Genomic DNA, 25,255 nt, shown 5'->3' with positions numbered 1-25,255 from the left:
CTAAGGATGTATGTAAAGGCAGAATCAAATATCATTGTGAATTCATTTAAGCAATTCTGAATTCATCGATAGCTCAAAGATCCATATCCCTATCAGGCACAGATTGTAATTTATCAGCATTTGAATAGCTACAAGTTTGGCTTGTGCAAACAGAATCAAGATGTGAACTTAGGGAAAAGTGGACATCTAATTGCACTTCCCACAAGTGAGTGGTCTTGTTAAGCCACCTGTAGGACACACTCCTTTAGGTATGACCGGAGGGAGGAAAAACGAACAAACTAAGACTTGTCATAGCTTTTATATACTACTGCTCTCTGACGATTTGAAGTCCTTTTATCCATACAAGTTATGTCTCCTAAATAAGTACATGTAATTCAAAGGTTTTGTTGTAATTTCGCATTTTCGTATCTTCTCAGTTGGAGCAGATGTTGGAGAACACAGCAGTGCGGGCTCTGAAACAGCTTATTTTGCTGCACCGTGAGGATGGTCCGGGCCCGTCAAGAACAGTCGAATGGCTGAACATGCGAAGCTGGTGCTCTGGACACCTTCACCTGAAGTGTCCTCGTAGAGTCTTCTCACGAAGAAGCCCTACCAAACTGGTAAGAAAAATCACACAAATCCATCAGTGTTAAAATAAAATAATAATAAAAAAAAAAATTATATTTGTTGTAATGTCTGGTATTTGCTGTGAATTTGTTTGTTGTGTCGAACAGAGAGAGGTATATGAAAAAGTGTTTGAGAAGACTGCAGACAGACACAGCGATTTCTCACGGCTGGCCAGAGTACTCACAGGAAACAGCATCGCCCTTGTGCTCGGAGGAGGCGGAGCCAGGTGACACCTAACAGTTTGATTACTGTTGTTTAAACGTAAACCTTAATCATTTGAACTGAATGGACAGATAGAATGAACCTTTTATTTTAGAATTTCCACCTTTCAAGAGAATTATTTTTTTCTTTTGTTTTTAATTTTGTAATACTATTTAGAGTTCAATTAGGAGTTCAGATTTAGTGCTTGTTGATTTATATTCGTTTTTATGCGTTTAGCTATTTTCCAGTTAAAATGAATGATTTGCAAAAATAGTTTTAGTTATAGTTAACAGTAAGTACCCTAGTTAATTGTATGTTTAATCTTGCAGGGGTTGCTCTCATGTTGGTGTAATCAAAGCCATGGAGGATACAGGAATTCCCATCGATATAGTGGGAGGAACCTCCATTGGCTCATTCATTGGTGCTCTGTATGCAGAGGAGAGAAGTGCAGTTCGGGTCAAGCAGAGGGCAAGAGAGTGGTCCAAGGTAACATTGACTCTTATCATCCCATTAAAACCTTTACCTTTCTTTGGCCAACATCTTGAGTACTAATCCCTGAAATCTGGTCATTTAGTTATTAAAGCTATTTCTCTTGCCTGCAGGCTATGAACTCGGTGTTCAAAACAGTTCTGGATCTTACTTATCCAATCACGTCCATGTTCTCGGGCTCTGCCTTCAACACCAGCATCTCCAAAGTCTTTGAGGACAAACAAATTGAGGTGAGAGTGCAGCTAGCGTCTTAAAATGAACCCAATGATTCGGAAACATTTTTAATTCCTCAGTACATTCTGGAGGATGATCTTCATATGCATGACAAACGTAACATTTCCTGCTTGTGTTTGTAGGACTTGTGGCTGCCTTACTTCAACGTGACCACAGATATCACAGCTTCTGCTATGCGTGTTCATAAAGATGGTGAGTGATCACTGAACTGCTTTCTGTTTCAGCTCTAATGTGGAGTTCCACAGGGTTCTCTGGTAGGGGGATTTTATTTTGGAAAATAACATTTTATTAATTGTAAATACAATAGTAATTGTATAAAATAATACATAAATAGAAATAAATAATTTAACCAATTTTAAATGTAAAATACTGATTTTTAAAAATGGAAGATAAATCTGTTTACACCATTGAGAAAATAAATACCATAAAAAAAACTGGGATTTTGAATGCTTAACATTAATTCATAAACTTTTTGGCCAAATTTAGTGCCTGCTGTTTAGTTTTGGAAGTTATGAATTTGTAATGATTGCATGCATGACGAAAATTTTATGTGGGTTGTGCGATTTGCTGACAAATCTAGAACGGCTGGTGGTTTCTGATGGAAATATTGACACTGTTTGTGTTATTATGCCTGTTAACTTGCATTCATGTAAAGGAGCTGATAATGTGATGAATTGCTTAAGTGTGTTTGTCAAATGGATAATCACTAATATACATTTTGGGATTGACCAATGGTTTAACCTATATCTCTGAATTCTGGGATTGGTCCTCAAATTCAAATATAAATGTATCCGGTAACAGACGAACTCTTATATAAGTTGATTGGCTAAATGTATTATTTGTCATGTTATTACTGTTACGGTAAATACAGTTTAGTGCTGTAAAACACTGGATTTGCAGGCCTTATATTGGTCATGTGGTCACCCCTGTTTGCCCAAAATGATTATGGGATTGAATTTGCACCTTTCACTAACTGCAAGTACAAAGCTTGTCTCTGTTATGTTTCCAACTCCATTTCATTCCCCCTTTTTGGTCAGTTTCTGTCTGTCTTCTTTTCTGTCCCGCCTTAACCTGCTTCTTTAACAGAAATGACTAATCTCTCAGTGATTCCTGTCCTTAATCCCACTATTTTTTCTTTCTCTTATATCCCTAGCGTAAACACCTTTAGCTGTTGTATGACTTGTAGGTAAAAACCCCAGTTAGTGGTGTCTGTAGGATCCAGAACCCATCACCCATTGCTTCCCCCTGTTCTCTAAATGCCTCTCGTCTCCATTCTGCTGTTGTAGCATTGCGTACATACTTCTAATTCTCATAACACACAAATTACAGATCTTAGCACTTTACTGCAACTTAGAGTATGCCAGCTACTCAGCTGTGAGTATTGATCAGGTAGTGATAAGGTATTAGAATATGCTTTTACATTTAAGCAATTTCACAATGCAAGAATAACACATTCAAAATCTTTAGTAGCTAAATGAGAGTAGGGGAATATAGTATTTGTGCACCTATACAGCCATGTTGCTTTGGCAACAGACATTTTGCTTTGGCAACAGACACAAAAGTACTTCAAACAGTACTTTACACAATTTTGGGGGAATCTCCTCATCCACCACCAGTGTGCAGCATCCACCTGGATTATGCAATGGCAGCCATGTTACGCCAGACCGCACTCCAGCTGATTGGTGGAGAGGAGACAAAGTGATAAAGCCAACTAGGATATGGGGATGGTTAGAAGGCCATGATGGACCAGTGAGCAAATTTGGCCAGGATGCTGGTGTTAAACCCACTTTTTTTTTTGAAGGACATCCTGGGATTTTGAACAACCAAAGAATTGTGTCAGGACCTCAGTTTAATGTTTCATCCGCAAGACGGTGCTCACTGAGCAGTATAGAGTCCCCATCAACATAATTGTGCAGTAGGACCCACACAGACTGCATGTTGAGCACCCACTAGTGGTCTCACTAACACCACTTCTGGCAGCTTACCCTTGTGGTCTCCCATCCAGGTACTGACCAGGCGCAGCCCTGCTTAGCTTCAGTGAGAGTTGCAGAGAGCTAGCTGCCGGCTATATGTAAACTACCTTTCCAAAATGTAATATCATTATGTTTTTATGCTATAAAAAGAGGTCTTTTAAGTTCATCTAGGCTGGATTTATTCAATAAAACCAATCAAAATTTATATGCTTGTAAAATATTTATACAATTTAAGAATATAACTTTTTTTTTTTTTGTCGGGATAAAGCTAATATAATCTTCTTCATGATTCTTAAGAAATTATTCTATCATCAATTATAGCTCAAGCTATGTCTTAATAGTCTCTTTCACACATACAGACCTTTCAGGAAAGTTACCGGCAATTTCCCGGAAAGGGATCATGTGTAAGCAAGCCCTTTTTGGAAATACTGGTAAATTTGTTGTGGCACTTTTCTGTAAAAAGAAGTAGTAACATTACCGGTAATTTGCCGGAATGCTGTGCTGCATGAACGCAGAAGAGAGATTGCCGGAAAGAGAGCGTGTTCATGATAAGAACGCGCTGATGTGAGACATCTACTCCATCTAATCGAAACATTCAGGAATGGATGTGTGAATGGTCTTTTCCGGAAAAATTCCAGAACGTTCTTGCCCGTAAGAACAGCACTTTTTTTATTTTACTTTAAGTCATTCCAGTAATTTTCCTGATATTTACCAATATCACTGTATGAAAGGGGCTAATGTTAATATTATTATTAATTAAAATATGATCTTGCGGTAGATAAAAGGATTTGTTTTTAAAGTGTCACAAAACACTCCTTTTTTTGGAACCACTCTGAAATATATAATTGTTTTTCTTTTTGTTTTGTGATGACCACTTTTGGTAGTCTAATGTGTCTTATACAGACTTCCCACAGTCAAGGAAGTAGGATTGAAATAATATTTTAATTATTCTACGATTATAATAAGACTTTCAACTCTAGAACTTTAGCAACACGCATTTTCCTATCAGGTCTCCAATCACCGTTTCACCTTTGTTTCTGTAGTTCTAAATCAAGTGACTCACAAGATACTAGCTTTCCTGTCCAATGTCTAATGTGCTATAATACTTACAGCCTGCAGATCTCACAATTTCACTCTCTTTGTGCCCTTCGTCCACCTCTCCTGCTTTCTTTTCTAATCTGTTTAGTTTGTCATCACTAATAAATGCAGTATGCCTGTAGATTCAGCATTCTCCCCATATTTGTTTAGGAAGCAACACCAAAGTTTTGATTGTGTTTGATATTCAGAAATGACCCAAACTACATGCAGATGTTATTTATTTTAACCGATTGATTTGCCTGATTGGCCTAACACGATCGCAGCATGAAGTCCGAGAAACTACGAGGGCCGTTGGAGAATTGTGTGCCCCCGCTATCATTCTCACTCATCTGTTTCCTGTTGTTTACTGTCCCTCCCTCCTCTCTGTCTCTCTCCACGTCTTGTGCGGTTTTGATTTACTCTCCATCTTCATTTTGCCAGGCTGTGTTTGGCGCTATGTTAGAGCCAGTGCCTCCTATACCCCTTATCTGCCTCCTCTCTGCGACCCCAAGGACGGCCACCTCCTCGTGGATGGTTGCTATGTTAACAATGTCCCAGGTCAGGACTTTGCCCCCCCTTTTATCCCACCACAAACCTCCAGAAGCCCGAAGGAGGCTTTTAGATACCTGCTACACCGATATCCCTGCGACAACCAACCACTCAATTACCCTTTGCTTTTTATTGTTTCTTGTCCGGATTGAAACTGAATTAACCCCTTGCTTACATTGGGAAGCCATGGTTTGGAAGGAGCACAGGATAGAATATCATTAAAGAGAGAAAGAGTCTGAGATTAAAGAGAAAGAGTTTGAGAGAGAGAGACTGTGCTTTCATAAGCATGATAAAGATTTTACTTTCGGCTGAATTTTATGAAAAACATATCTAAGTATTTATTTTACCCCAAGAAAAAAAAAAGAATGAAATGTTGCACAAATAAATAAAAAATGTTATGAGGATTTATTTTTTTTAAGGTGAGTCTGCTTTATATTTAATTCAAATAATCAATGATATATTTAATTCAAAATTAAGCACAAGTTTGTCATTAGCATAGCACATTCAATCCTTATTTATATACTTTTCTATGCTTAATGTCACATGTGGCACAAAATGGGCTTGTAATTATGATTTTTAAGTTCTAAATAAAAATCAAGTTTTACTACAAAATTAAATATTCTACTCCCAAATTAAATTATTAAAATTGTATTAAAATTCTTGTCATTAAATGTGCTAGTTAACTAATTATCTAAAGCAGGGGTGCCCAAACTTTTTCTTATGAAGTTGATTAAGGCTAGTGGGCTGAAGGTAAATATAGTTGCCATGGGTAATTTCCAAATTTATGTAATAATATTTTAAAATGACTAGAAAGCATTGCTTTATATGAACTAATACAGCATTTTCTTTTACATTTTTTTAATGAATTTTTACAGTTAAAAACTAAAATCTCATTTATAACAGAATGGAGTTACACTAGTTTTTGCCCTGATTTGCTCACATTAGTGACATTATTTAGAATTTTATAAAAATCTGATTTATTTACATTTAATTCATTTCAGTTTGCTTTTTTTGTTGGTCAGCAATAAAACAAACAAACGAAAAAAGGATTCAGCAAATTAGTAATGAGAATCTCTTATAAAGACATTCGCCCCGACGCTCTCTATCCTTCTCACTTTCTTCTCAGATGTAATGGTGGCCTAAATCAAAGGTTACAATGGGCCAACTTTGGCCTTCGGGCCTTACTTTGGGCATCTCTGATCTAAAACAAGCATTTGTGGAATTTACTAGCAATTTGTACACCTTAAAAGTAAATCATATTCCAGAGTAATATATTATTAAATATTGTTATTTTTAAAATTAACTAGATCCCTTTCATGCTAATTGCACAATATACATTCAGTTTTTAAAGCTAGACTTCTCTGTTTGGCTTTTTTGTAATGGCGGTATACACACATAGGCACCCGGTTTTTAGATTTAGGGTCCACACAACCAACTGATGCCTCGATTTCATTTCATTGTGCCTCAGCCAGTGTCTGTCTGGTTACAAATAAACGTTTACAAGCTAAAACTCCAATGGGAAAAGTTTTTGTCTTGTAATTTGATGTTTCAGTTTGCATTTCAAATCTACTGTCAAGAGCAGGCATTACATTAGAATATCGCATTTAGCAGGTTAAATCATGTTATCAACTATAGTTGCCATTTACTGAGGTGTATTTTAAAAATGTTTGTGGTTTATGGTTGACAGTGCTTCCCACACAGACTTTACTTGAGCGGACCGCCAATGTATATTTAGTGACACGTTTTTTTTTTTAAACATCCTTTTACACTTTTTTTTATCCGCCCAATAAAACCAAACATTTGCGATCGATTAAGTAGTGGAAAATCTTCTCTCATTTACCCGTTTCGTTTTGTGTACGCGAGACCTGTCAGCACTCCCACAGACAGTCTCATGTGCTCTGCAGGCACACAGAGACGCTCCTTTTTGGGACATAAAAATTTTTTTATGGCCAGAGTTTCTAAATCTACAATTTCCAGGATTCAGCTTTCGCTTTCTAAAGCTCATATGTGCTTTTACATTACTCTTTTTACTTAAGCCTACTTTCGCTTGGCTTTGCAGCTGACAGCGTGCGCACAGTCACAAGAGAAACATTCAATAATACATTTTTTTTCTAATCGACTCAGAAAAACTTGACTATATACTCAAAGAGGACAAAATGACTGGTCTAAACTGGCTGCAAAATGTATGAATTTGCCTTATTTACACTATTTACATTTTTTATTTTGTAATTATGATAATTTTTAGAGAAATTGTCTGTTTTTATTACTTTTTCTGTCGTTTATTTCTCATTTGCAGTATATTTTATTAATTAGATGATGTTAATATATTACATGGGCTATTTTATATACATATCTAAAATGCTTTGGCCTTTAAGATTGCTTTGAACTTGAAAGAGAGAAAAGCAGATTTTACCTGTCAGTGGATGCACATGGCTCCTGGATAGCTTAAAAGTACGAGAAATAGTAGATTTCTTTTTTTTAACAGTCTTTTTTGCTTCATTATATTTATTATGACACTGTTATACACTGTTTCTTTACAATGGGTTATTGTTAAAATGTAATTGTTTTGTTTGTCGCATATAGTATACAATTATTTATGTGATGTGGGGTAAATCTGATGTACCTCAAGTATATTTCAAACCTATGGGAAGCACTGGGTGAATATCGCTTAGAGATCTAGTGTCAGCTTCTCTTGTTGATATTGTGAAAAAATGATGGCTGCTGCTATTTTGTTGGAAATATAGTTGTGAACAGATTAGAACAGTCCTTTATTTTTGTATCCTGTCAGTGGTTGTTTTTGTTGTTGTTTTAAAGTTCAGGCTGATGTATCTTCCCCATGCACCTCTGTCATCTACCCATCACGTGCACCTTTCCCATCTACCTTGAGCTTGGCTATCACTAGCACACCAAACACACTGTTGTGCATGCTCTTGCATGTTTATGTATTTCAGGTCATTACTTTTCATCTATATAGTGGTTATGAGGTCAAAGGTCACTGGAAGTTGTTCTGGATCCTACTACACTGCTAGCCCAATTGATTAAGAAAGTCGGAAAATGTTCAACCGGGTTACAGATAGATCTTTTCATGTTTTTCAGTGGGCACTCTTCTGTTTTAAAGAAGCAGATCAGCCCAAAATCTGTCATTATTGACTTTGTCAAACATAATCAATGTGCAAAATCAGTGATGACATTTTTGTAAGCTAACATAATAGTTAGCATCTCTCTGCTTCTCTTGAAAAAATTCCAGTGTTTCCATTGGTTTTTGAATGATCCAATTTCATAAGTTACATGTATGAATCGTTAAGCTACCTGTGGTTAAAACTGTGGTTTACGCCTGATATACTGTTGGGGATGTTTTCATCCACTCTGGGGTGATTTTGTGTCGTAATTTGGCCATAACTTTTTCTGTGTGTCAGCTTACATAATGATATTTGGTGACAAACCTTATTTTGGCGCATATTTTGAGAAAATAGTTTTGAAAAAAACAAAAAACTCAACAATACACTGGGCAAGTTTACTACCCTTCCGTTATGTTAGGGATGAAATCATCCACTGAATTAAACTGCTGTAAAAATGCATCAGATAAATATTTTTCTGTATATAATATATAATCAACCTCAGTCCTGATCAAAACTAGTAAATTGCTTAGAAAATTACAGCATTTAAACTATTTAATTGGCAAATTAATAAATTATGTCACTGATTTGGTGAAAAAAACACACAAAACACATATTTTCAATATAAAAAGTAATTGTAGACTGGATGTTTTTTTCAAAGTCTTGGAAATCTGTAACAGCATTGCCTTTGATGCATTGTTTTTGATTAATTTAAAATTTTCCCCTTCCTAATTTACTGTTGGTGGCTGTTTTTGCCCCATTGACTTCCATTATAACCACATTTTTTGATTACAAAACCATGACACCATATAATCATGCATTTTTGATTGTTGGTGGTTGTCCCTGTTGAGAAGAGGTACAGTTTGTAACTTTTACTATTGATCATCAGTTGTCACAATTAACCCTTTAGATAGGCCTGTGCAAAAAAAAGCTTTAATATGGAGTATAACATCAAATTAAAGTGTGTATGTGTGTGTCTGAGAGTGACCTTTACACACTTACCTTGATGTGTCTGAGAAAATCTCTCAAAAAGCTCTCAGAACTACACGTAGTAAACAAAAACAAAGACTGTGCATTTTTGCTACATCAAATGTGGTTATAATTAAAGTCAATACATCAAAACAGCCACCAACAATAAATTAGGGAGAAAAAAAAATGAAAATTTTAACAATGCATCAAAGCCAATGTTGTTACTAATCGTTCACATGTCAGAGACTGTGATAAATCCCTAACATAACAAAGGGCAGGAAATTTGAACAGTGCACAAGAGTGCACTATTGAGTATGAGTTTAAACACCCCACAAGGTGATGTTTAATGTCCACGACAACCTCTGCAGTCCTATTTACCCACTAAGGTTATTAGTGATGTTGTTTATGTAAACCATTTAACCGTTTAACCAAAAACATTCAATACAGTGGAAATAGTAATATTAAAATGCTAACCGGTTTAAAAGTATTGGCACACAAAACTGCATCATCCCTGCTACACCCTATAATAATGACAGAATTTGTGGGTGAACGATTGCTTTAAGAGTGCCACATACTGAATGTACCTCCTCTCTCAATGTTTCTCTCTCCTTCCAACCCATGCCACTGTCACACCTCTCCTGACGCCTGCTGCTCAAATCTGGAACTGCAGGTTTGGACAGGGTGGCAGTGCCCAATATGTTCACTGACTGTCTTTCAAACTCTGTCTTAAGGCTCTCTGTTCAAAACACTGATTAAAATGGATAAATTAATTGTAAGAATGTTCAAACTGTATTGTTAAAATGTTACCATTTAATTTATTTACCATTTAAGACCGTTTTGTTTTTAAGGAAGTGAGGCAGGGTTAAAAGACAAGTCAATCTTACCTCCATGGGTATTAACTCTACTTTACTCAAGGTTGGGTTCACTCTGTGAGGTAAGCCATACTAAAACCACTGCACACCGTCCTTGGGGTGACCATCACTGTATCTCCCTGCTGGTCTGTGCGCTACTAATCAAAAACGTGACTTGAGGGTCACTTCCGAACACTGCTGGGGGCGTTACGTTTACATTCTTAAGACGTTATTAAGAGGTTATTGTCCCCTCCCGGTGTGGTAGGCTCCCTGTGGCGCTATGTCAGGGCGAGCATGACCCTTTCTGGGTACCTGCCACCCCTCTGCGACCCTAAAGATGGAAACCTGCTCATGGATGGAGGATACATCAACAACCTGCCAGGCAAGTATGCCCCAGAGCAAACCAAAATCAACAAGGGCCACAAATACAAAATGGCTTGGTCAATTACTTAATGTTTTGGTTTAGAAGAGCTACATGGCTCTGAGTAAGTACTTTGATTTTCTTTACCAATTTGAGGGTAGAATGAGTGGTTTCGCTTTATCCATTTGAGCTTGTGTCCATTTAATATGCTATTCAATTTGGCAACTGGGAGATTTCCTGTACATTTAAAATTATTTCGCATTTTGGACTCTATAATGGACCAGTTTGTGATTTGTGCAGAGACAAATGGATAAAGTTTTGCAGGGATTGGTTGGTCTGGACAAAAACCTATAGTCCTCACCAGCCTATTAAATACATGACTTTTTTATTTGGAATGTAAATGTCGAGATGATGTTGTCTGGTGTATGATTGGTGTTATATTGTGACTATAACTGATATATTGACAGTGTAGGTCTCAACTCAATTCCTGGAGGGCTGCAGTTGTGATCCAACCATAATCAAACACAGCTGATCGGAATTATCGAGGTGTTCATGACTCCTTTAAACACCTCAATAGGGTTGGACGATTTTGACCAATTTGGCACCGTATGATGTCTAATGTGAAACATCGCGATGGACGATGACATTGTCATCGTAGGTGGGGGTCATTGTTAAATATCAATTAATGAATAACAAACTAATTGTAGCCTATCACTTTCACTACCTGACCCACATGGTCTTTGCTTTACCCACAACCAAACTATAAAAGTTACACACAAATTACCACCTGTCAATCACTTTTTTTCTACGGGACTCTGGCATTAATAGGCACAGGGATCTGTGTCATTCTTATGGCTTTTCCCACAGCTGGTGGAGGAGACTTCGTTTGGAGTTCACTGTAATTTGTATTGTGATTGATGATAACTTTATTATTTTATTATTATTATGATAAAAATGATAACAAGCTAAGATGCTAAGATGCTAGGGCTCGACCGTTTGGGTCGCATATGCGCCCGAAATTTTTTCTATGCAACCTTAATATATATTTGTAAGCATTTGAGTGAATACATACATTTTCACTGTTTTCACTGTAACATACTCACCTTGTTTGTGGATTTAGGAAACATTTATGCAGAATGCATCTTTGCACCTAAAACGCCAAACGCAGTGCTCAGGAACTGATAAACAGTTGTTATGTGAGCTTGCTGAAGTAAAAAAAAGCCCACAATGCTTGCCCCGCCTTTGTGCTTTTTTTATTGGCCCACTGCTTTAGAACTGAATGCGAATGATTGGTTATTATCAGCTGTCAATCACTCAGTTAATGGCTTCTGCCTCAGATGGCAGGAGCTACAACCGTGAAAATGTGGAGTGCTGAAGTTGAGAGAATGAAATTAACACTGACAGATTTTGTTTTAGAAACCACCTACAGTTACTAATAATGGCACATCTTATTAGTGATCATGTGCTGAATGTTAATCCACCATTTACACTTTTCCATGAGTGGATAAAAGACTTTCAGTGGCTTCAAGTCCGCAATGAAAAATATCTTAAGCCATTCACTGTAAAGTCTGTGGGACGGGGTTTGCAGGTAACAGCATTTGCCACTGAATCTACACATTTTAAGCGCAAGAGGTGCTGTATAATCCTTCATTTAATCCTCACAATGCTACCAGCCGTGCAATCGGCAGCTATATGTAAAATTTACCACAGCTCATGAAAAGATGTTACTGCTATTAAGATGACATGCAAATAATAAGTTATATATCAATATAAATGTGGGCGGGGCGATAGATCAAGATGCCGGCTCAGCATCGTGAAGTTTGTCGGCCCTGGCGATGGACAATGGCATTGTCTATCGGCCAAACCCTACACCTCAATTATTTGGATCAGCTGTGCTTGATATGGTTGGAGCAAAACTGTGTAGAGCTGCGGCCCTCCAGGAATTGAGTTTGAGACTTATGCTTTACAGTATTAAAACGGTTTAAATCTGACTTATTATTTTTAAACAAAATCACCAGACAGCAACATCATCATGCCCATCACTTTGGAGTGCACCATAATGGACAGAAAGACAAGTTCAGATGTTGCATTTCAACTTGGGACATTAATTTAGTGGAAAAAGACAAGATTTTGCATGTGATAGTACACCCTGTGTTATCATTTGATTCAATGATTCATTCCACCACAGCAATCAAGCAGTCTGCAAAAGACCAAAATTACTCCTTGCATGACGATCATCTGTATTATTGCCTGTGAAGCAAATTGGATTTTTAAATTCCTGAAAATAATTCCAAACTAGATTATTTTTGTAATGCATCACCTACTTTAGGCCTACACCATTTTATTTGTCTTCATACCTTGTCATCATTGAATACAATTGTCTTTTTCCATAGTTTTTTTAGCACTGATCACCTGCAAGGCTGTTTCACCACTTTAGCTTTAGAATCCATTTACTTCAATGAAGTCACTTATATAAACATAGATGCAGTGTTGGGATTAATTTGTTATACAGTAACAAGTAAAATAGCCATCTGCTTGTTAAGTGGTGACGTGTTGGTGTTGTATGTAATACTGTTTCCAGGCTCATTTGATTTGAGAAAATATTCTTTATGATCACTTTTTATTCATATCACACGTTAAAGTGAATTTTTTACAAAGTCGTAGTGTACAAAACAATCTCTGAACTGCATTACAAATACCAAAATTGTAACAATTTATAAAAAAAAAGAATCACTTTCTGGCCATCGTATATTAGGCATGGACATTTATATTGAGATTGTGATTTTTGAAAGTATTCAAGCGATTTGTAAACGTTTATTATTACCATTTCATGAGACTCCCCATACAGCAGGGGTGTCCAAACTTTTTGGGCCGAGGGCCAGATAAAAAAAAAAAAAATGTTGTCCCGGGCCAAATTTTACACACATCACACAGACATGCATATATATATTATTTTGCTCACCCCATTGGCAGATTAATTTGCTTGTTTTAAGGAAAAACTCTCTTAATATTAGCATATTATTTCTAAAAACAAATTAGAAAATTCTCCTTTATTTAAGATTTTTTAGATATTTGGACTTGAAACAAGACAAAAAATATAAATAAAAAAAGCATTTTTTGCAGTGCAGTTTAGAATTTTCTTACACTTTATTAGCACGAAAAAACTGCTGTTGTTGAGCTGATAGGGCAGCTGCTAATTGTTTTACTTTTTGATCTCATTCGCCAAAATGTGATTATCAGTTATGTTTCCTTCAGTTTGGTCGGTTAGTTTTACATCATAACAAGAAGTGCTGCCTAATTTAAGGCATGTATTCAATTCAATTCAATTCAGCTTTATTTGTATAGCGCTTTTACAATGTAGATTGTGTCAAAGCAGCTTCACATAAATGGTCATAGTAACTGGAACAGTGTGGTTCAGTAACTGGAACAGTGTAGTTCAGTTTTTAGTGTTTAAGTTGTATGTAATAGCGACACCCGGTGGTTATTTATTGACTTACGTTCATTTTTGTATAGCGGGCCAGTTTCTATTAATATTTATAAAAAGCCTCGCGGGCCACCACAAAACTGATTGCGGGCCGCAGATGGCCCGCGGGCCGTAGTTTGGACACCCCTGACATACAGTTTGATAGAGGGCTTGGACCCAGAAGCCGCTGCATGTGACGTCACACTTAACAAGCGGATAGACTGTAAAAGATATGGACGTAGTATCCATAATGTTACACACAATTTTCTGATGAGCGCAAATTAGGCTACAAGTAGGCGTGGCCAACCGTGACCATTTTGTTCGCGCATCATCGCACCAACCCGTGGTGACCAAATAAGGGCAAAAAGGCGGAGCGTCAGTGGAGCTAGAAACGCCTGCTAGCATTCTGCTTAGACTGGCTTTTCTTTGGGAGAAATGCTTATTACTTCGTTACCTGTGATTCGTTTGTGTTCTGACCACGTGTGCTTGGCTGTGTACCACATCAATAAAGTGTTTAGACTTTTTAAAAACACTATTGTACATTGTATAATACATTGAGCCCCTAAACATTGTTCCTATGATGCTTTTCTACAGGAGGGAAAACGCAAATTACTTCCATATACTTTAAATGTAGTCTGTGTTAGTAAATATTGAGTAACTCAATATTGTAATGCACTACTTTGAAAAGTAACTTTCCCCAACACTGCATAGATAATCATTCAGTCGTATTTCTGAAGAAAAAGGGAGCTTTCCAGTTCCTGTGTGGTTTGGGTTAAACAGCGTTGACTGGTGATTAGTTATTAATCTAATGGTTTTACCTGAAATATTAACATGACTTTGATTCTTCCTGCTACCCCGTGGATGTCTTGTCTTTGTGTGTTCGTGTGATTTGATTGCATTCAACTGGCACTCTAATGCCCTTCAGCGGACATAGCTCGTACTTTGGGCACAAAAACTGTCATTGCCATTGATGTGGGCAGCCAGGATGAGACTGATCTCTGTAACTACGGTGACTGTCTTTCTGGCTGGTGGCTGCTATGGAAACGAATCAACCCGTGGGCAGAGAAAGTGAAGGTGAGTCAATGTTGTGGGATATTAGAGCATTTCTTATAAAGCCAGTTCAGTTCCTTCAACTTGGCATCTGAATGCTTATTGACCACTGTGGGCCTGATTTACTTAAGAAACAGAGCTAGGCAATATAGTTTAAGTGAGTGAAAAGTTATGCAATCTACCTACAGTGTGCAGATTACTGATTAAATGGGTTGAAAGAAGAATGGGTTAACCCTTTAACACATGGAAAACTCTTCACCACGCTGTAGGAGAGGGTGAATTCTAGATGGGTTAAAGCTGAGAATACTCTCGTCAATATAGCATCATTTTTGTGACGCTGTACAACAAATAATATTTTTACATTACCATGAGGGTTTAGGGTTGAAGTAGAGGTAGACACTAATAAAATACAATTAATACATAATTTAATAAATGATATAAATACTTCTCGTTAACTTCAAATCGCAGCTGTATCCCTTCTAGCAACAATGACGGCGTCCATTACCCATAACAAATAATACAATCATGATTAAGCTGTTTAAAAGACAAGATATATGTTTTATCACATACAGTTGAAGTCAGAATTATTAGCCATCCTGCTTATTTTTTCCCTCCCCAATTTCTGTTTAACGGAGAAGATTTTTTCAACACATTTCTAAACATATTAGTTTTAATAACTCATTTCTAATAACTGATTTATTTTATCTTTGCCATGATGACTGTAAATAATATTCTACTATATATTTTTCAAGACACTTCAATACAGCTTAAAGTGACATTTAAAGGCTTAACTAGGTTAATTAGGTTTAACTAGACAGGTTAGGGTAATTAGGCAAGTTATTGTATAATAATGGTTTGTTCTATAGACTATCAATAAAAATATAGAGCTTAAAGGGGCTAATAATTTTGACCTTAAAATAGTTTTTAAAAAATTAATAACTGCTTTAATTCTAGACGAAATAAAACAAATAAGACTTTCTCCAGAAGAAAAAATATTATTACACATACTGTGAAAATTTCCTTGCTCTGTTAAACATCATTTGGGAAATATTTAATAAAGAAAAAAAATCAAAGGGGGACTAAAAATTCTGACTTTAACTGTATTTGAGAATCGTAGTAGTATAAAAAAATTCACAGTATAATTAGAACGTTTGTCAATTTTTACAGGAAAGGGCAAAAAGAAACAAAATACGAGATCTACATAGATCACTGGGGCTGGTGGGTCATGAGACAGACTTGACGTGTAGCCATTAGAACTTTATAACGGAATGGATTTTAAGTAAAGCCCCGGTCAGATCACATGATTTTTCATTGTCAGTTATGAAAGCCACTTTGTTAGATGATGCAATTTAGTTTTTTCTTTTCTTCATAAAATCTTGACTTGTCGTGAGTAACAAATGTGCCAGACTACACAGTCCTTTACGATCAGTCATCCAGTGACGTCTACGATGAGCATTAGTTACCAAAGCAGTCACAAGTGTTGCTATAACGATATTTCTTTTCTCAATTTCATTTTTTTAATATCTTATTTCTATCTTAATAAACACTGATGCCTGATACATTATTTAAGGGCATTCCTTACGACAGGATAGGTTCAAACTTGTGATTCAGAGAAAATCAGAGGCTCAAGACATAATCTTTAAAATATCATTCATTCATTCCTTTTCTTGTCGGCTGAGTTCCCTTTATAAATCCGGGGCCGCCACAGCGGAATGAACCGCCAACTTATCCAGCACGTTTTTACGCAGCAGATGCCCTTCCAGCCGCAACCCATCTCTGGGAAAATCTTTAAAATAATGACATAATAAAAGTATTACAAAATATATGGCAGACATGTGTGATACAATCACAGTAAAGCATTCATTAAATCTTATTTTCTTTAGAGTGAAACAAATCAGCCACTCGTATAGTTGAGTAGTGGAGGGGAACAGACAAAACTATAATTCTTTTTATTTTTTTAAATATCTTTTTGAAACGAATTTCGTTTGCTATAACTTTTAACTTAATTTTAATGGATCTTTTGTTGGTCAGCTATCTATGAACAAGAATAACGAATGCACTTCAAAACAAGTCCACAATATTGCCATTAGATTGTGTTGACTTGTTAAATAAAATAATATTCCAGCCTAAATTAAATGGAAATACTCACAGTTTTAGGGAAGCCAATATTAAACGGTTTTCACCATAATGACATGACATTCACCATAATGACAATGAATAAGCAGAAATGCTTTTGCAATGTATTCGCAACACTGAACATGTTCCCAGATCACCTCGGAAGAACAAACTCTGTTGGAAGGATGAGAGAACTCAGAAACACGTGAGAATGGAGATATCTGCATATTTGTGCCAGTCTGTCAGATAAAATTGCTTAAAACACCTTAATATTTTAGAAAAGGTATAGATAAAGTTAAAAAGGTAAAGTTTGCATAGCCAATGATTGATCTTATTTACCCACGATCCAGCCATACGTAAATATGTTTTATATGCTTATTTGTCGATTTTGAATTCCCACAACAACCTACGTCAAGGAAATCATTTCAAAATCGTGTGATTTGACCGGGGCTTCTTTATCTCTTAAGTTGTACAACAATGTATGAAATTGATTCTGATAACTTTGATGTAAAAATACTACTGTATGTCTCTTAGGTACCTGACATGGCTGAAATCCAGTCCCGTTTGGCCTACGTGTCCTGTGTAAGGCAGCTGGAACTAGTCAAGAAGAGTGCATACTGCGAGTACATTCGCCCACCCATCGACCGCTTTAAGACCATGGATTTTGGGAAATTTGATGAAATCTATGTGAGAACACAAAAGCAGAAGTCTACAGATAACACAAGTGGACAAGAGTCTTGAGGCTATAGAATTCAATAGCATTATATTTATAGCTTATATATGTTTGTTTTTTTTTTTTGTTAGTATAGTATATATGTTTTTCCAAATAGTAAACACTCTCCCATCGATCTGGCATTCTGAATGTTTTTGTCTGCTCTCAGGATGTGGGTTATCAACATGGCAAACTGGTGTTTACCGAGTGGGCTCGTGGGGACATTATTGACAATATGCTGAAAGATCATCGATCGGCTGACTATAATGACAGCAAGAAGACGGACGTGAGTGTTTTTTGTGATCTCATTAAAACAATCAAGTTACATTTGTTTAATCCTTGTCACATAATCCTTCAGAAATCATTCTTATGGCACATTTCCACTGAGCGGTAAAGTTTGTTTCTGTACAGTACAGTTGAAGTTGTACAGAAGTCACCAAAATAACACTGTACCTTACCACTACTTTTAGGATCCTTTTGTCAAGCACAATAGCACGGTACCTAAAGGGTGGAGCTAACCCCTGTAGGATGCTGATTGGTTTACAGAAAATCATCACCATTGTATTTTTCTAACAGTGTAAAGATTTTTACCGTCACTTTTGATTGTGCAACTAAAGTGCAAGTATTAATTTACCAAAATGTTTTGTTTATTTACAAACTCAAAATAATTGGCGGTTCATTCCTCTGTGAAAAGTGAATTAGGAAAGTGATTAAACTCAAAGTTGTAGCATATGCTTATTCATATTAAGCAATTGTAAGTTGTGTTATATTTTACATGTGTACACATTTAAATGGAATCAGCTGTTATTGGTTAATTGTGAATTGTTTGTTCGTTAAGTAATTCATTAATATAATTCTGGATTGTTGTATGTTATTGTGGTTTGTTTCAGTCATGTCCGTGTCCTAGTGCAGACTTCACTGATCTAGCTGAAATTGTGTCCAGGATTGAGCCCGTGCAGAGCTATGTAGGAGCCGATGGTCAGTTACCCAAACCCAGTACCTAGGGAACATTACTTGTACTATATACTTGTACTCTTATTGTACCTGTACTTAACTGTTACCTGTTGGTCTAGCAGAGGAGTCTGACTATGCGACAGAATACGAGGAAGACGGGATGGACACAGTGAGAGAAGAAGAAGGTGAGGAAGAGGAGGAGGAGGGTGAAGACCCTGAGGATCAGTCTCCTGGAGAATGGGGACCAAATGGGGTCTTCCCACCAGTGAGTAAATATACACACACAACCTTTTATATACATACAGCCCTAAATGTTAAATAACTAATAGCACTAAACACAACTTTTTTTGTGTAGGATGAAGATAAGACAGTCCGTCAGAGGAAGAACGTTTCCAGGGACCCCAACGCTGACTTTTCTGGAGTGTCAGATTGTTGAAAAGGGAGTAATGCAGAGTCAAGAGGTTAAAGGGCAATGGAAATGGAAGAAGTTGTGCCCCACTAAGGGCCGAAGAGTATAAAGACAGATACAGAAGAAAGGACTTCTGCTGAATGAATAAGATTGTTGTGAAGTCACCAAAGATACTGTGATTTCGACCTATTAACACTACTTTACCTACAACTTGTCACCAAAACGGTTACCCCCCTGATTGTCATTTTGCCTTTAGGATTTTTTTTTTGCCTCAAGACTCAGCAACAACGTGGTGCAGGGACTGTCGGGCCTACCACATCATAGGAACCACTGCTTGAGATACTATGCCACCGAAATTAGGGGCTCTACATCGTTGAAATATCTAACGAATTTCATGATGATGTCTGCAGTGGCGGCCAGTATACCACTATCCTTAAGTTCTGGTTAACTCGTCTGTTTCCAGATGGTACCAGTTCTGTACAGATAGTGTGTAGCGAGTGTGTCTGGTTGGATATTTTAATTTAATTTAATTTACTTTTTTTATATGGGTGTGTTTGCATGTGTGTATGATTGGAACCTAAACCTTCATTGGCAACTTCTCCCATTGAATGCCTTCTAGACTGAAAGTGGTTTCTCAGGATGCATTTTTCAAGATCTGAAGCTGAGAAAAAGACTGTGCAGATACAGAAAGACTTGAGGGAGTGATTGTGCTGCATAGGGTCCTATCATTTCCATTAAATTTACATTTGCACATTAGTAGGGTGTAAAAGCAGGAGAGAGATTAAGTGACAGCGGTAGATGGCGACAATTAAGAGCAAGGAAGTTGGAGTTTTAGAAAGTAGGATCAGTAGTGGGCAAAGAAGTGGGAGAGGTGAAGAGTGAGGAAGTGAAGGAAGCAGATAAGGAAGAGGGCAAGGAAGTGAGAGCGGTAGTGAGTGAGGAAGAAAGAGCAGTAGTGAGTGAGAAAGTGAGAACGGTAGGTAGTTAGTTAGTTAGTTAATGAATGCGTTAGTGAGAGCAGTTAGAGAGCATGGAAGAAAGAGCGGTAGTGAGTGAGGAAGTGAGAGTTGTAGTGAGTTAGTAAATGTGTTAGTAAGCCAGGATGTGAGAGCGGTAGTGAGTGAGAAAATGAGAGTGGTAGTAATTTGACAGTGTGAGTGAGTGAGTGAGAGTGGTAGTGAGAAAGTAAGAGCGGTAGTGAGTTAGTTAATGAATGCGTTAGTGAGAGCAGTTAGAGAGCATGGAAGAAAGAGCGGTAGTGAGTGAGGAAGTGAGAGTTGTAGTGAGTTAGTAAATGTGTTAGTAAGCCAGGATGTGAGAGCGGTAGTGAGTGAGAAAATGAGAGTGGTAGTAATTTGACAGTGTGAGTGAGTGAGTGAGAGTGGTAGTGAGAAAGTAAGAGCGGTAGTGAGTTAGTTAATGAGTGCGTTAGTGAAAGCGGTTAGAGAGCAAGGAAGACAGAGCGGTAGTGAGTGAGGAAGTGAGAGTTGTAGTGAGTTAGTAAATGTGTTAGTAAGCCAGGATGTGAGAGCGGTAGTGAGTGAGAAAATGAGAGTGGTAGTAATTTGACAGTGTGAGTGAGTGAGTGAGAGTGGTAGTGAGAAAGTAAGAGCGGTAGTAAGTTAGTTAATGAGTGCGTTAGTGAAAGCGGTTAGAGAGCAAGGAAGACAGAGCTGTAGTGAGAGAGGAAGTGAGAGTTGTAGTGAGTTAGTAAATGTGTTAGTAAGCCAGGATGTGAGAGCAGTAGTGAGCGATAAAGTTCGAACGGTAGTGAGTTAGTTAATGAGTGCGTTAGTGAGCAAGTAACAGAGCGGTAGTGAGTGAGGAAGTGAGAGTTGTAGTAAGTTAGTAAATATGTTAGTAAGCCAGGAAGTAAGAGTGGTAGTGAGCTAGAAAGTGAGGGTGGTAGTGAGTTAAAAAATAAGTGTGGCCAGGAAGTGATAGAAGAGCGGTAGTGAGAAAGGAGGCGTGTTAGGAATTGAGAGCAGTTGTTGACCGGTGTGTAAGTGGACAAGTAAATGAATGCAAACAGCAGGGAGCTTTCCTAAGGAGTTTCATATATGCCAAAAATACCTTCTGTGGATTTGAATGGGTGTTTTACCTGCCTGTATGTTTTCAGTTTTTCAGAAATGCAGAGCTACTTGTGCTTCAGGTAGACAAGATGAATGCCTTATTTTGTTATTGCACATTAACAAAGCAAAAAAAAGAGTGAAAATGAACAAAAACACCTGTAATTTCATACCAGACATGAAGATGTGGAGGGGGAGGGTTATAATTATTATTTTGCTGCGAGTGTCAGGGAAGCAGTATCCAATACTGGAAGACATTTTCCTTTCACTTCAAAGCCAAATGTCGTTGTTCCCATTTTCACCTAAAGTTGTTAATAATCAATGTATATATCCCTAAACCCTCACTAAGATGTACAAATTACTCGGCTATTAATGCTTTTGCTTTGTTTCAGTCTTTTTACACTGAGACACCTTTGTTTTGTATGTTCATCAGACTGAAAGGATTGCCAACTACTATTTAATTTATTGGTTTTACCACTGGCTTTTTTAAACAACACTTTAGAGATTATAGAGAATAACGATATGTGGTTTCTGATTTTGCTTGATTAGCATTTTTGCACTGATGATAATGGAAAAACAATATTTTGAATGTCTTTATTGTTTAATAAAAGAGGAGTCTGGGGTTCAGACAATAGAAATGAACGTTGAATAAAGGTATAATGAATAATAAAATCTTATTTAATGCCATTCTGACTAAATAATTTGTAATTAATTCATTTTCTTTTTGGCTTAGTTGCTTTATTAATTAGGGGTTGCCACAGCGGAATGAACCCCCAACTTATTCAGCATATGTTTTACACAGTGGATGCCCTTCCAGACGGAACATATTACTGGGAAACACCCACACACTCTCATCCACACACACACATACACAACAATTTAGCTTACCCAATTCACCCACACCGCATGTCTTTGGACTGTTGGAGAAACCGGGACTCGAAGCAGCGACCTTCTTGCTGTGACATCGTACTACCCACTGCGCCACCGTGACCTACTAAATCATTTTGTTTTAAGTAAATTATAATTAACAAGTGTTTATTCATAAGGTGTACTAAGGAAGCTTTAGCTTTTGTCACGATATACTGTTTTATAACAATATTGCTATAAACTGTAGAAAGGGTTACTTTAAAAATTCAAATGTTAATGTATTAACTATTAAAAGGCAAGACACAGCTATTTGTTACAGAAGTTGTTAAAATTTTGTTTAAAAACCCAACTACTAAAATAGCTTGAATGAGAATTTTATTGGATAAGAAATTAATATTAACTATGGTTAATAAATGCTTACACAGTTTTTAATCAGAATTCCTCCTCGTTTTGCTAACTTTAACAAATGGACCCCTATTGTGGTGTTACCGATGCCAATATAACAATCTAAACATCAAAAGACATTCTAAAACTTGAATATTTTAATATTAATTACAGTAAGGTTATTTTGAAGAGGCCATTAAAACAACATATTTCATGTTCATTAAAGCAACCGAATAATGTCATGTCTCTAATTCAAATTTGAATGTCATATAAGGAAGACCCACCCCTCACTGACAAAGGTCCAGAATTTGTCCCATACAAAAGCTCCTTTGTCTTATTTTGACTGCTATACCATCATAGTGAAATTAACCCATGGTTTCAAGACCAAGCAAAACTTCAGTTAATCAGTTTCGGCCAATGCAAACAATTGTTTTTTTTTTAAGAGTCCCAAGATCCAGCTGTGCAAGAAAACATCGGACATAAGTGGTCATCCTTTGCATACTGTATTGTTTTTAATAAGAGAAAACATTTGACAAGTAACTTTTATTCTATAAATCTTCAACCTTATTCTTAAAAGAAAACATGACCAATAAAGTGACACTTTTACAAGAGGCTAAAAAATGTGAAGCTCTAAATTATTATTATTATTATGTTTCAGTTTTTTTATTAATCAAATGGCCAAATTCTGACTGAGGAAAGTTGAATGTGCTAGCTGGTTTGGTATTTGCTTAATAAATAAATTACACTAGGCTACAGTTTGTCATTTAAAACTTTTATCGATATATGATAAAACAAACATTTGTCATATTTTATTTGAAATAATTAGGAAAGATTTTGGTACATCAAAAGTGTGGTCATGATGACCATCCAACAAGCTAATTTAATGAATACAGATAAAATTATAGCTTAACATCTCACTTAAATTCAGTATTTAATTCTCCTAATTAAACAGATGCCAATAACAGCAAAGATGTCCACTTTTTTAGAATAAAGAACCAACCCTTTCACCAGGCTGGCTACAGGCCTGATATAAGATATATTTTTGTCAGAGTACAAGAATTGTGGCTTTAAAACTACATTTTAGCATTTTGTTACTACTGGCAATCTTCACAGTGGAAGATGTTTGTAACTATACAAAACCTGAAGAAAGGAATGAAGGAAAGGTAAACTTGATCCCTGTTTTCCTGTCTTCCTTTCGTGGTTACAAAAACACATTTTGCGATGACAGAGCTCATAACGTTACATTTTAAAATATTTGGCATCGATCAACATACCTGCTAATGTTCATCCTTGATTATTTTGTGTCACGCCAGCATAAAATGGCGCGAAAATGTGGGCGGTACTTCACGCTTATCATTTTCTGAGTAGGCATATGTCTTTAGTTTTGTAATTTGCAGAGTCATGAAACAATCACATCTCCGATACCTTCTACAATTAAATGTATTATTTTTAGTATGGCCTATCCTGTTGCCAAGGTAATTCCATGCACACACTCATACATTTAGCACGCAGTGGTTTTTCCATTCAAATTAGCATTCACTCATCGGTGTGTTCTGTTTGCTGTGGTTGTAAAAGTCATCACCTTATCAGTTAACAGGGTTCTTGTCTTAGAACTAATTCGGTATGAATTACCGCTAATGGAACTACGATAATTACATTACATTCAACTCATAGAGCGTCAAAATGTCGCCCAGTGAAGAAAACGATTATCAAATAATATTTAAATTACATAAAACAAAACTTTTAACAAATATATAAGCGTATAGATCAGGGGTGGCTGCTTTTTCTAATGAAGGGAAAAATCCAAGCTTTATTGAGAGCTGTGGAACAAGTAATCAATCGCAAACTGTATTCTACATTAAGGTTGTCATGGGTAATTTCCTAATTTATTTCATAATATCCAAAAAGTAAATACTGTTTAAGTAATTTTTTTCTAATGTATTCTAATTTTTCAAAAACTAATTTTATTTTAACAATCCTATTAGAATGAAACCATACAAAAAAAAATCCACTTTTAAAACAATGGAGTTCAATAAAAAAATACACTAGTCGTGCTGAAACTGCCTTGTGTTTTGAGTGTAGTGTCTGCTTGTACTTAAATGCATAAAAATAAACCACACGAAGCATTTTTTTTTTTGTATTTTATTTGTTTTAGGTTTTTGAAAGTTTTAAATTTTTCCCAAAAGAAAAAAAACCTGAGGTATTCACAATATAATGGCATTTCTTTCATTTGAAATGAGAGGGGGGAAGGGGGCTTCAAAACGATGATAAAACTGTAATGGCTGTGTCTCAATACAATACAACAGGCTGTGGTACTTCAGCACTATTCCAATATTAAGATGGTACCCAAAAAGAATGCATAATAAATAAAAGTAAAAAATATACACAGAAGACAAGATACTTTATTCGTGCTTGGCTGTCGTAGTTGAGTCTTATTTATTCGACATACCACATCAAATATCTTAGTATAATTGAAACTAATTACAAGAAGCTAGCAAACATGTCGCATCATGATATCTAACAACTATACCTTTCATTTATCATGAACGCATGAAAGGTTGCCAAAGTTTGTTGTTGGCACAAAGCATTTCTAATGTTTACAATATATTTTCCAAGCTGTTTGAAATGCCAACAATATGGAGATCGGTTTCTTTTGATTTGATTTAAAAATGTCTCAAATCCACCTATCAGAATCAAATCAAATTGGTGAACTGCATGGATCTAAACTCCTTGTCAGCTATTAATAATAATAATAATAATAATTAAAAAACCTCCAGTGCAACAGCAGCTAAAATTGTGAGATTTC

At 36.4% G+C, this 25,255-nt stretch overlaps 1 protein-coding gene and 1 long non-coding RNA gene across 21 annotated transcripts in view; one reads left to right on the top strand and one right to left on the bottom strand.

Moving 5' to 3' along the window:
• Positions 1 to 21,885, top strand: part of pnpla6 (patatin-like phospholipase domain containing 6) — a 51,609-nt gene extending 29,724 nt beyond the window's left edge. For 3 of the 20 annotated variants that reach the window (XM_087237597.1, XM_087237592.1, XM_087237601.1), the window contains 12 exons: positions 417 to 599; positions 714 to 832; positions 1,137 to 1,293; positions 1,410 to 1,526; positions 1,653 to 1,722; positions 10,331 to 10,447; positions 14,815 to 14,963; positions 17,589 to 17,741; positions 17,936 to 18,052; positions 18,657 to 18,744; positions 18,840 to 18,985; positions 19,076 to 21,885. In XM_087237597.1, coding sequence (XP_087093723.1) covers positions 417 to 599; positions 714 to 832; positions 1,137 to 1,293; positions 1,410 to 1,526; positions 1,653 to 1,722; positions 10,331 to 10,447; positions 14,815 to 14,963; positions 17,589 to 17,741; positions 17,936 to 18,052; positions 18,657 to 18,744; positions 18,840 to 18,985; positions 19,076 to 19,156 — 1,497 coding nt within the window. In that variant the 3' untranslated portion in view covers positions 19,157 to 21,885. Of the gene's footprint in view, positions 1 to 416; positions 600 to 713; positions 833 to 1,136; positions 1,294 to 1,409; positions 1,527 to 1,652; positions 1,723 to 5,021; positions 5,139 to 10,330; positions 10,930 to 12,316; positions 13,508 to 14,814; positions 14,964 to 17,588; positions 17,742 to 17,935; positions 18,053 to 18,656; positions 18,745 to 18,839; positions 18,986 to 19,075 lie in introns of those variants that run through there. The other 17 variants (XM_087237600.1, XM_087237596.1, XM_087237602.1 and 14 more) reach the window with 9 other exon arrangements.
• LOC147837487 (uncharacterized) lies at positions 280 to 22,194 on the bottom strand. The gene is made up of 3 exons (XR_015476982.1): positions 22,087 to 22,194; positions 17,593 to 17,737; positions 280 to 596 (listed from the first exon to the last, which is right to left on the bottom strand). It is a non-coding gene; the product is annotated as an uncharacterized LOC147837487 (long non-coding RNA).
• Positions 22,195 to 25,255: the final 3,061 nt, after the last annotated feature.

The sequence above is a fragment of the Danio rerio genome, chromosome 1 (genome assembly GCF_052040795.2).
Source record: "Danio rerio strain M-AB ecotype USA chromosome 1, GRCz13ab, whole genome shotgun sequence".
NCBI classification, from domain to species: domain Eukaryota; kingdom Metazoa; phylum Chordata; class Actinopteri; order Cypriniformes; family Danionidae; genus Danio; species Danio rerio.
This window is presented reverse-complemented; position numbering and strand designations above follow the sequence as displayed.